Source organism: Peromyscus leucopus, chromosome 14 (assembly GCF_004664715.2).
Source record: "Peromyscus leucopus breed LL Stock chromosome 14, UCI_PerLeu_2.1, whole genome shotgun sequence".
NCBI lineage: Eukaryota > Metazoa > Chordata > Mammalia > Rodentia > Cricetidae > Peromyscus > Peromyscus leucopus.
Genome location: NC_051075.1, coordinates 75,329,281 through 75,341,479, shown reverse-complemented (window position 1 = coordinate 75,341,479; position 12,199 = coordinate 75,329,281). Strand labels below are relative to the sequence as shown.

The window sequence follows — 12,199 nt, the reverse complement described above, 5'->3', positions numbered from 1 at the left end:
GTGCACTAATTACGAAAACAAGGCCAAACTAATTACAAAAGAAACACACACACACACACACACACACACACACACACACACACACGTATGCTCAAAATTAAGTAAATGGGATTGTGATCCTGTTTTTCACCAAAGTGCTTCAAGGAGAGCAGATATAGGTTAGCGGAGAGCAGATACAGGTTAGCGGAGAGCAGATACAGGTTAGCGGAGAGCAGATATAGGTTAGCGGAGAGCAGATATAGGTTAGCGGAGAGCAGATATAGGTTAGCGGAGAGCAGATATAGGTTAGCGGAGAGCAGATATAGGTTAGCGGACAGCTGGCTCCTCAAGGTGAGAGTGGCCTTGGCGAATGTGTTAGGTTTAACTTTCCTGCTCTCTCAGACGTAAGGAACTTACTTAAAATGAGCAGAGTCCTATTTCCTGCCAAAGAGATACTTGCACATTCATTCTTATGGCTGCACTATTCACAACAGCAAGGGATGGAACCAGCTGTGTGTCCGTCCACAGAAGGGATGGAACCAGCTGTGTGTCCGTCCACAGAAGAATAAAAATATGATATGGACACACAATGGAGTTTTATGCAGCTGCAAAGAAAAATGAAATTTACAGGAAATGAGTGGATCTGGAATATATTATATAACTGAGATACGCCAGGCTCAGAAAGAGAAACATCACACATTGTCCTAGTTAGGGTTATTATTGCTGTGATGAAACACCATGATGAAAGCAACTTGGGGAGGAAACGGGTTTATTTCAGCTTACACTTCCAGGTAACAATCAATGACTGAGGAAAGTCAGGACAGGAACTCAAACAGGGCAGGAACCTAGAGGCAGGAGCTGATGCAGAGGCCATGGAGGGGCGCTGCTTACTGGCTTGCTCCTCGTGGCTTGCTCAGCCTGCTTTCTTATAGAACCCAGGACCACCAGCCCAGGGGTGGTCCCACCTACAATGCACTGGTCCCTCCCCCATCCGTCACTAATTAAGAAAATGCCCTACAGGCCTGCCCACAGCCCTGTTCCCTCCTTCTGATGACTTGTACCTGTGCCAAGTTAACTCAGAACTAGCCCACACACGCAGTCCTCCCATCGGGATCCTAGCTTGAGTGTCTGTCTGCATGTGTGTAAGTAGTGGTGAGTGGTACCGGCTATGAAATTGAAAAGGAGACCCTGGGGGGGAGGAGGAGCTGGGGGGGAGGGAGGGCAATAAAGCATACGCAACTCGCAACTCGGGAGTGGAAAGGGGGCTGTGGGGAGTCAGGGATATAAGGGGGGCAGGGGAAAGCGGGGAGAAGAGGGAGAAAAACCTAGCAAAAGACATTGTAGGGAGGCTGGAGAGGTGGCTCAGCGGTTAAGAGCTGTATCTGTTCTTTCAGAGGACCCAGGTTCAGTTCCCAGCACCCACATGGCAGGTCAAACAAACCATTTGTAACTCCAGTTCCACGGGATCCAACACCCCTTTCTCAGGTGAGGGTCCTTCTTCCCAAATGACTCTCGCTTGTGTCAAGCTGATATAAAACTAACCAGCAAACAAACAAACAAAACAACAACACCAAAAATAACTAACCAGCACATCACCACATCATCTTGCACAGCTGGCATTCTACTAACAGAGCCATCTCCCCTAAAACCCTGAGATTACCCTTTTCCTCCTTCATTCTAATTTGAAATACAATGAAAAATACCTTGACTGGAAGGTTTAGCCCACGCTGTATCACCGGTATTACCCCTCACCACCCCTGACTCCCAGACCACTGCACACATGTGGGGCACGGGGGCATGGGTGGTGAGGCCGCTGCCTGCACGGTGCCTCAAGCCTGGCGCAGACACGAGCAGCAGAATCGGCTGTCCATGACGCTGTCTAAACTCTGAACTGCGGTCATCAAAATCAGGGCTGCAAAAGCCCTGTTCGGCCTTTCTGTCTAAACACCTGGGTTTCCCTCCGGGCCCTACGGCCCCAGGCAAGCCATTTCTGGCGCCTTGACTAAGCAGCTCCGGCCTGTCTCCAGCCTGGAGCTGCTGTTCTGTGGCCTTGCCTCACACACTCCTGTATGCAGCATTGGCTTCCTCCTGGACATCAGCCTGCAGATGACACACGACTGCGGCTCGGGTCTCTACTTGCGGCCACTTCCCGTGGAGGCCTCCTTGGATGTCCAGCCAACACTGCAGTCTTCTCTCCGGTCCCACTTCCCGCACGCCCGACTCCTGCCCCACCCTGGCTCATTTTGTCTATAGCACTTTTAGCCCTGTAGTTTACCTTGCTTCTCCACTGGGCAGAAGGGCCCACGGATGCAGGACCTTCATCCTGCCCACCGTGGCATCTCCAGTGCAGAACAGAGGGTGACAGCTGCCTGGCACTGGGGGCAGGGCCTGGGGGCGGCTTCGCCGGGCTTTCCCCCTCTGACACACACTGATGAACCTCAGAGAATATCCCCGGCCACATTCCACTCCGGTCTGTTCTGGGCACTCCCTGAAGGTCTACCAGATGAGGAATGTGTGAGAGTGTGCGGATTCCCCTTTGTCTTTCTTGACATTTTACCTAACATGCAGCATGGGCCTGTCCTTGAGAGGGGCCTGTCCTTTTCTGTTTGGTTTTTTGTTTGTTTGTTTGTTTGTTTAAGTCCAGTATACCACTTAGTGGCTTCAGCTCTGGGTCAGCCTTAGAATAGCTGTCTTTCTGTGGTTCACCTGACTCGTCCTCACTGTCAGGGCATGAGTGACAGTCCTGTGATCTGTCCAGAGTTCTGATTCCATGTCATTTATGCATTAGGCTCACAGGCAGAGTGAGGACAGGATGGGAGAGACTTAAGAAAAAAAAAAAAAAAAAAAAAAAAAAAAAGACAGCAAGGCAAGCCTCCTGAGGATCAAGGGAGTCAGGCAGGAGATCAAAAGACAGGAAGAGAATTCTTTTCAGCATGATGTTGATCACATAGGTAAAAGATGCAAAAGCCCTGAACACTGACGTCACTGATCGTGGGCAGTTTCCAGAAATAGGAAAATGCAGTTTTGGGAGCTGGGGAGGTGACTCCGGCAGTGAAGCCCCTGCTGCAGACGCATGAGGACCTGGGTTCAGATCCCCAGCACCCACATAGAGAGACTGGTGCTGGTTGGGGCGGGGTCCGAGGGGATAGAGACAGGAGGATTCCCGGGACTCTGGCTAGCCAGCTTAGCCAATCGGTGAACTCCAGGTTCAGTGAGAGGCCCCATCTCAATAAAAGGTGGGGAGTGGTTGAGGAATATTGAAAGCAGTTGGGGTCCAGCCCCTCGATAGCTTTCCCAGAGTTCCAGAAGAGACACTACCGGCGGCGGCGGCGAATAAATCTGAGGGATACTCTAGTAAATCTACATACACGAAATTTCTTAGTCCCTACACTTTATTCTTCTGAGTCAGTTCTCTCTCTACATGGCTCCAATTCTGCTCTCTTACTTAACTCCTTTCTTGTCTGATTTCTCTCTACATTTGTATGCTGTTCCCCTCTGTGCTGTCTTAATTCCTTCATCTAGTTCTGCCCCATCTAGGTTCTCATCCATCCAGTTTTCCCATCTTAGCTCCTCTTCGTCCTTAGTTCCTCTCTATCATCTTCTAAGTTCTCTCTCTCATTCTTTCCCATCCAGTTCTTCCCCATCTCCTTAGTTCTTTCCCTTCTTATTCCTACCCACCTAGTTCTTCCCCATCTGGCTTTTCCTCATCTTCCATCTCGTTCCTCTAGTACTCTCTTCTAGTCCTCTAACCTAGTTCTCCTCCAATCTAGTTCTTCTCTAATCTAGTTCTCTTCCAGTCTAGTTCTTCCCCATCTCAGTCCATTCCTCTCCAGTTCTTACCCATCTCTATTCTCTTTTTTCTTCTCCATCCCTGCTCTGAAAATAAAACTGCCTTTTATCCCTTTGGCCTTTATCTCTCCAAGCTATCTCTGCTCCCGCCATTTCTGGCAGGGTGGGGGAAATGTGCTCGGTTGCTAGGCAACTTCTATCACAGCTAGATGTACCTGTAAGTAGGAACCCTTTAGTTCTGAGTTAATTGTTAAGGGTGGATCTAAAAGTAGAGATAAGACTTTGGAGAGGAGAAAGTTAAGCTTAGCACATCCACCAGGCCTTATCAAACAGATAGTCTGGGGCTTGAATCTGTTCTTAGAGAGTACAGAGGTATCTCTGATAAAACACTTCATCCATCCGGGGATGGTCCTGGCCGGATGCTGATAATGACGACAATGACAGAAAGGCCTGAAATTAGGGATCCTGGCTGCGTTACTGCAGAGAAAGTTATCTAAACATTCCATTAGAAAGGGGAAATTGTGCCCAATGAATGATGGAAAAGCTACAATAGCACACGAGAAATTCATAGCAGGAAACGGCTAATAATCAAAAGCCAGTATCACAAGACTCCTTGAGCCTCAGCTTGACCTATGGAAGGCCCTTGGCTTCTTCCAGGTATTATTAGCTTGTCACAATCAGCTGAAATCCTACTTCATATTATTGCAGCTTGCAGCAGAGAAAGACAACTGACATTAGCCTCTGGCTTGCACACACGTACATACAGGTGAGTACACACACACACACACCACGCACATGCACACACATACACATAGATACAGACAATGGGCCACCGGAGAGAGAAAGTCCACAGGGGAATTGATCCCTCAAGGATGCGCAGGTGTCTAGGACTCTGGGAAGAGGGCCTAGCTTCTAGGAGCACCAAGGCCAAAGGTCATGGAAGGGGCACCAAGGGGCACTGGGGTGTTCTGTTCCTTTAAATCCAAGCTACGGAGCACAGGGTTGGGGATTTAGCTCAGTGGTAGAGCGCTTGCCCAGCAAGCGCAAGGCCCTGGGTTCGGTCCTCAGCTCTAAAACAAACAAACAAACAAAAGCTATGAAGCGCATCAGGGGAACACACCCGGCTCCCCTCAGTAAGCTTTGCTCCTTCATCCACAAAATGGACAGAACCACCTCAGACTTCACGAGACAGGACAAAGTGCCACCACACCGGGGCTGGTTACTTCTCACTTGGCAATTTCACCCACAAGAACCCACATTATCTCTATCTCTGGAGCCCTCTGCTGACAGTCACAAAAACCCAAACAACTAAGGAAAGTCAGCATCGGCTATTTTAAACCTTGTTAAGAGGTAAACATCTCCAGGGCTTGAAGAGTGAAATGATCCTTTAAGGGACCAAAACAAAAAACACAACTCTAAGGCTAAAGCGTAGTATCAATGGTTGACCTCTAGGTGGCGCTCTTTACCAGTTTCTTAAATGAGTCTCTGTTTTATGTAATTTCATTCATCCTAGGACAGCTTACTGGGGCAGTTTTTGTGTCCCCTGCACTTTGGAAAGTGCTGCAGAGTCAGAGACTGAGAAAGGACAATGTCTCTGCCCTTCTGGAGCCCAAGGGAGGTCATGGGTGGAAATGGAGGGGGGCACAGAGGAGGGTAACAGACCCTCAGTCCACAGACACAGTCTTTCTGCAAAACATCTACCTCAGATGGGGGCTAAAGAAGGGGCTCATCAGCTGAGCCCTGCGGGGTGAGCTGAAGTCTGTGCAAACACTGTCACACCTCTCCAACACTCCACAGCACCAGAGGTAAGACCACAACACAAACAGGTGCTGGGAGGCATCTCAGAGACTCACGAGTTCAGGTAAGCCACTTTCGTCCACACTTTAAGATGGCTTGAGCCCCATTTTATCTGCTCAGGGCTGTGTCTTTCTCAGTGAACTGCTTCTCTAAACCCTTTTCCTACCTCCCCCACTGGTCTGTGTTGTGTCTTACTGAAACTGAGGGACCAACGCCAGTCTGTTACCATGCCCTTGATACGTCCTGCGAGGATGACTCTCTTCACGCGGCCCATTCCATTCCCCATCCTGCCTTGCACCATGCTACGCACATAGTAGGTCCAAGTGAAGCCATGCTGTGGGACTGAATGAGTAAGGCGATAGGCACCATCCGAGTTCCCGATTCCTCACTTTTCAGGTTGGGGTAAAAGGCACGGAATTCTAAGATGTCTCCGTGGTGGTTGGTTAGCGCTGTCAATGGGGCATGACCCAGCATCACCTGGGAAGAGTATCTCCCTGAGGCATTGTCTGGATTGGGTTAGCTTATGAGAAATTGTCTTAATTGGGTTAGTTGGGGATGGGGGAGAGCCCACCCTACCCTGAATATGAGCAGCCCCCATTGTCCTGGGCTATGTAAATGTGGAGAGGGGCTTGAGAACAAGCAAGCCTGGGCTCATTCTCCGCTCTTTCGTTTAAAACTTAATGGGTATGGGTGTGGGTGTTTTGCCTGCATGTATGCCTGCACGCCACATGCATGTCTGGTGCCCACAGAAGCCAGGAGAGCGTGTCGGATCCCCTGGAACTGGAGGTACAGATGGCTGTGACCCTCCCCCAACACGGGTGCTGGGAACTGAACCCAAGCCCAGCCCCACAATCTCTGCTCTTGACCACGGAAGTAATGTGCTTCACATCCTGCCACTGTGACTTTCCCAAAGTGACAGACCCTAACCTGGAACCATGAGCTGAAACAGTTGCTTTTTATCACTGTGACAGAAACAAATGTCCTGGGAACAGAGGCATTTCCGGTGGGGGTGGGGAGGGTGAGCAAACGTGTGCACATGGACCCTGACACCTTGGGACAGAGCAGCAGTAATGGTAGCTGTGCATGGCAGCTGCAGGGCCACCCCAGTGTGGAGGAAGCTGGGGAGAGGACCTTATTCGATCCTCATGACGTCGATGAGGTAGATACTATTTTTATGCTGAAGAATCTACCCTCCCTCCCCAAATCAAGTAACTTAGAATCACAGAAGAAGAAGTGGCAAGGCTGGGATGGAAACTCGGGTGTGAGCGTCAGGCTCCATCATTTTAACCTTCTCTTGTCTCATTAAGAGAGATAATCAGCCGGGTGGCGGTGGTGTGCACGCCTTTGCCAACTGGGCTACATAGCAAGTTCAAGGCTAACCTGAAACACATGGGCGAAACCCTGGTTTTTTGTTTTGAAAGTCCCCAACATACACAGTACTTACATAGCTGCCTGGTAGGGGTATTCAGATTATTCAAAATAGCATTTCATTGTTTTAGGGGAAATCCTTCCACTGTGCTGGAGAGGAGAGCCTGTGGAAAGGCAAACCTCTTCTGAAGCATTTCAACTCACGTCGACTATACATTGTGTGTGTGTGTGTGTGTGTGTGTGTGTGTGTGTGTGTGTGTGTGTTAAAGAAAACCTTGTTACTACCTAACTGTGCAGAGTACCCTGTGTACTTGGCTGGGTGTGTGGGGACCCACATCTGAAATGAGTCTGTCTGCTGACACAGGACTGTGCTTATAGAGCAAAACGAAGAGGGCCAGTGATATCAAAATTAACCACACCGCCTGCACGGTGCCCTAGAAAGAAGAGCTGGTTGGGAATGTGCAAAGTGTCCCGTGAGTCCTGAGTCACTGCTGACAGTTTAGGAGACTTTCAAGTCTTCTTTTGGGATTTCCAAGTAACTTGAGTGATAAACTAACTCTAAAGGAGAAGGAAAAATAATAACCTGCTGGGCATAAGAGGTGTGTTGGGGAGGTGTGATGTCAGGGCCCAGAAGAGGATGAGGAGCCAGATGAAGGACCTCGACCCAGGCTGAGCACGAAGGTCACCACTAGGGTGGCAATGTAGAAGCGAAACAACCGAGCCTTTAGGACCTGGAGGGTGCGGCCAGAGGACAAAGCCACAGCCCGTAGAGCTCTCAGGAGGAAAGTCCAGCACAGTTGACCTCCCCAGCCCATAAGGCAGCAGGGTTGCCTGCCACGGTTCAGCTGTACAGCGGAACAGGCATTGGCCTGAGGATACTCCGTTTTCCTTCAATTGGTTGGCTCCAAAGACGGGCAGTGCATATGTACGTGACAACCAAGTTTTCTTACCCTACAAAAGCAGCCCATGGCAGCAGGTTGTAGATAGAAACATAGTGTCTTATTTATGAAGTTGACACATCTCTACCAATGGCTATAACTGAAACACTTTGTCAGTCCAGCTACATCTAATGTAAACTGTACTTATAAACTTATGAATAAGCAGTCATTTCTCTGAATTAAAATTTTTTTTTAAGTTAAAAAATTCCTTCGTGGATTAGTGTACTGGCTACATCACCTTCTTCTCTCAGAATGTTATTGCTGACTCCCTATTTAAATTTAATAAGTACTTCGTGTGACAAGACTCATTATGTAATTATTAATATTCATTTGCCATGAATATTACATAAAGTAAAATATTACATTGCCCTACATTGCTTTTGTCTCTAATGGAAGCGTTGTCAGAGCAGAGATTAAACGCTGTTCCAATCCTGAGGCGGGTTAGAAGCAAAGTACTTTTACATGTTAAACATTCTAAGACGGGAGGTGAGGATTGTACCAAGTCACAAGTAAGACGGTCACCTCCACCGATCACTCCTAAAGAGGATGGGATATGGGAGCAAAAATACAGAAAGCCTGATGGAGAATACAGCTCTAAATAAAAGAAAAGCACACCTGTTTTAGAGGAAGCTACTACATTCAAGGAATGCCTGGGACTTGCTGGACACATATTCTCTGCTCACGAGCGAAGAGTTGCACAACACACACAGAATAGCCCTAGAGTTGCTTTCACTATTGTTGAGGAATAGAGACACTAGCGTGGCATCCTTACACGTGGCTTTGCACGTGGAGTGTGACACAAAGCATTACGGCTACTGACGTGTGAGGTTTGAGTCCACGCATTAGGGCGGAGCCAGAATTCTCTGGGTGACATCAGTGTGCTCATTTCTACCTATGTGCTAAAGGCCGTCCTGAGAGGAAGTGGAAGGGCCTCCAGCCACCACGAAAAAAGTATCAAAGTTTCTCCAGCCAGAATCATCCCTTCTGCAGCCAGCACACGACAGGTGCCTGGCTGGCAGCTGGGAGGATCGCAGGGTGGGCCATCCGTTCCCAGAATCATGGTTAGATTTTGTCAAGATCTGGGTTGCGTCCAATGGCCTGGACCATTCATACAGATGTCATTAAACCTGTCAAGCCAAAGAAAAGATGGGTCACTTCAGAGTCATCCATCACTTTCACCTTACACATGAGGAAGAAACGGCTGAGGAGTTGGGGAAGCCTCGTGAGCTTTTTTCCTGTGCTCTGCCGCCCCAGCACAGATGACCCTTTGCTGAGCACCAAGCACTGGTGTTTTCTTCCCAGTTAGCACCTTTGTAAGAATGAAAAGAATAAGGCGCGAAAGTCTCAAAGCCACAGAGGAAAAGCCAAGGCTCTCCCAAGTGAAGGCGCCGAGTCCTTCCTTTCCACGGACTTCCCATTCACTGCTTACAGGAACCGAACAGGCAAATCTTTTCAGGTGGGAGGCAGCTACCTAAGGTGAGTCACTGGAACTCAGAGCCCCAGTGAAGGGAGGAGCCAGCCTGTCTTCACCGTACAAAGTCAGAAGTCAGGGGAGAATTCACTAGGCCCTTCCTAGGCTTTTCTCTGTACTAGCCTGGAACCCAAGAGTTCCTCGGTAAGCCTCCGGGCCAGGGGTGCGAGTCTGGAGCTGGCCAGGCCTGGAGCTGCTCATGGAGGGAGAGCAATGAGGAACTGGGGCGGGCAATGCCCACATTGCTAACTGGACCCTGTCACTCCTACTGCCCAACAGGTGCCCCAAAGTATCCTCCAGTGCCAGTGGGGCCCCAGGTGTCCTCTCTGAACCTCCTGGCAGCGTGATGGTCTGGGTAGTCTCTTGATTCCAATGAGATGGAGGGTTTGGCTTCAGGAGGACACTTTCAGTGGCCAGGATTATTTTTAGAAAATGATTTGCAAACATTCCCATTCTCTCATTTCTAAATCAAAATTCCTTCCTGTGGCATTTCTCAAAAAAATCCCTTTGTAAATATCTTTTATGGAAATATTTACCCAGCACATTAACCAAAGCCATGGGATTTAAAGGATAAAACAAGTCTAGAGTTTACACAATGTAGATTCTTTCTGGAAATTCCTAATAAAAATCAGATGTTCATACAAGCTGCCAAAATGTAGACATTTCAAATTAGCACCAAACTCAACCTGAATTCCATCCAGAGCCTCTGATGGGCATGTTCTGCAGCCACCTGGCCTCACTGCCTGTTGAGGTCTCACCACCCTGTTAGCATGAGATTAGCATAATCTCTCCCTAAGAAGCACTAATAGTCTGAGAAGATGAGTCCATGGTTTCTGAAATTGTCAGTGGACTATGAACTTATCATACAGTATAGAGGGGTGTCAGTATTTTTTAAAATTGTTCTACTTTATGTGTTTGGATGGGTGTTTTGTCTGCATGTGTGTCTGTGCACCACGTGTGTGTAGAACCCAGGTAGAGGGTATCAGAGCTCCTGGAACTGGATGGAGTTACAAACAGTTGTGAGCTGCTACATGGGGGCTGGGAATCGAACCCGGGTCCTACGGAAGAACAGCCAGTGGTCTTAACTGCTGAGCCATCTCTCCAGCCCTTTATCTTTTTTTCCGTCTTCATTATCTTCTTCTCTCCCCCTCTTCCTCCCACTCCTTCTACAAAGATCCTTTTCAGAGCTAAAACTGACGTGGAGTTTAAGCATCCCTTACAAGACTGAATCCCCACATAGTTTCAAACTTGGAAGCTTTGCAGCCTGCGGTTTGGAACTGACTGTGTTCTGACGAGGCCGTCTCCTTACATGAACATCTGAAAAGAAGCAAGCTCAACCTCTAAAACAGCCTCCTTCCCAGACTTCCCAGAGCAGAGAAACTAAAATCAGAGTGTGGCCAGAACAAGGCCCACACTAGGCAGATAGGCACAGGAACCTCTCCGACAACACATTCTTAAAACGGGCTGTTAAAACGCCAGAAAGTAGCTTTTGTGAGTAAAATGTCACTATGCGCTTCACAAGCATTTACCATAATCTGCTGTAAACTAAACTCACAGCAGCTTCAAAGTTAGGAGGAATGTAGACCAGGAAACCAGAGTGGAAAACGGTTTGTAATTCTGGTGTCAGCTCGCTATTAAAAACAGCCCCCGAGTGAGTGAGAAGGTCCAGCTTTCAACCTGTCCCTCTCAGAAAGCATTGCTGACAAGCTTTAAATACTCCAGCAAAATTAATTTCAAGATTCATTTGGGAAGGTGTATTGATGATGGGAGGTACGGCGCCTGGAAATTCAGATCCACTTCGTGGGCTAATTTCTCAGACACTGCTTTATTAATACCAGCATCGGTATTAGTATTATTAACTCAGACAGTGGGAGCTAGAAGCCTGAGTTATAGGTTTTCTGGATGTGACCTGTGATTGCCGCCTACATACATACACACACACACACACACACACACACACACACACACACACACACACTGCCATTAATGCAATCTCAGAAGGCCTGGAGCTCAGACAGGGTCTGGACTTGTCAATGAAATGTATTGCTGGCAGGGCTCCCTTACCTCTCATTGTTCTTTTTGCCACTGGAAGAACTGCTGGTGGAGCCCGTGCGGTTCCGACTTCCTTTGGAGTCCCCGGAGCTCTCCCTCCGGCCGCCTGGAGACACCCGTTCAGAAGAGCTGGTCCTATTGATGCTGTGGGAAGGGCAGGCAGGTGAGAAAGAAGCCTCCACAGTGTGACTGTCCTTCACTGCTCAGCGTACTGAGGGTGCATGGGGTACACACTCAGGCTATCCTACTGTTGTGTAGACATTTAAAAGATAGAGGGGTCCAAAATCCTTGCTACGGGGATCGAAGGGCTCCCACAGTGTCACCTGGAATCCACGCCATGCTTACTGCCTTTGTGACTGAGCCATGTGGCACAGTTCAGAGTCATGGAGGAAACTGAGCCGAAGACCCCCAATATACCTGCGCTGGGAGGGTGGTGCTTCAGTCTAGATCAGTGGCACTAATCAAGGGTGACACTATCCCCCAGGAGACATTTGGCAAAGTCTGGAGGCATTTCTGGTCACAGCTCAGGGGAGGGGGCTGCTCCTGATGTGATTGGGTAGAGGCCAGAGAGACGGCCGATCATCCTACAATACACGGGGCGTCCCTCAACGGGAGTAGCCAGCGCAACAACAGCACCTGCTCAGGAGAACTCAGGCCAAAAGCACTCCAGGGACAAATGCAGACAGGGTGCCACCGGTCATGGCAGAAGCGTCTACCATGGGTGAACCGTCTTTATCTACCGTCTAAGCACGTAAGCACTCAGCTTCAGGCCACATAATGAACAGGACTGGAATGGAGGGAGCCT

The 12,199-nt window shown here is 48.9% G+C and overlaps 1 protein-coding gene across 6 annotated transcripts in view; it reads right to left on the bottom strand.

The window, feature by feature from the left end:
- Eml1 (EMAP like 1) overlaps positions 1-12,199 on the bottom strand; it is a 163,459-nt gene that overhangs the window by 34,777 nt on the left and 116,483 nt on the right. For all 6 annotated transcript variants that reach the window (XM_028882107.1, XM_028882105.2, XM_028882110.2 and 3 more), the window contains exon 4: positions 11,407-11,538. In XM_028882107.1, the coding sequence (XP_028737940.1) occupies positions 11,407-11,538 (132 nt within the window). The remainder of the gene's footprint in view (positions 1-11,406; positions 11,539-12,199) is intronic.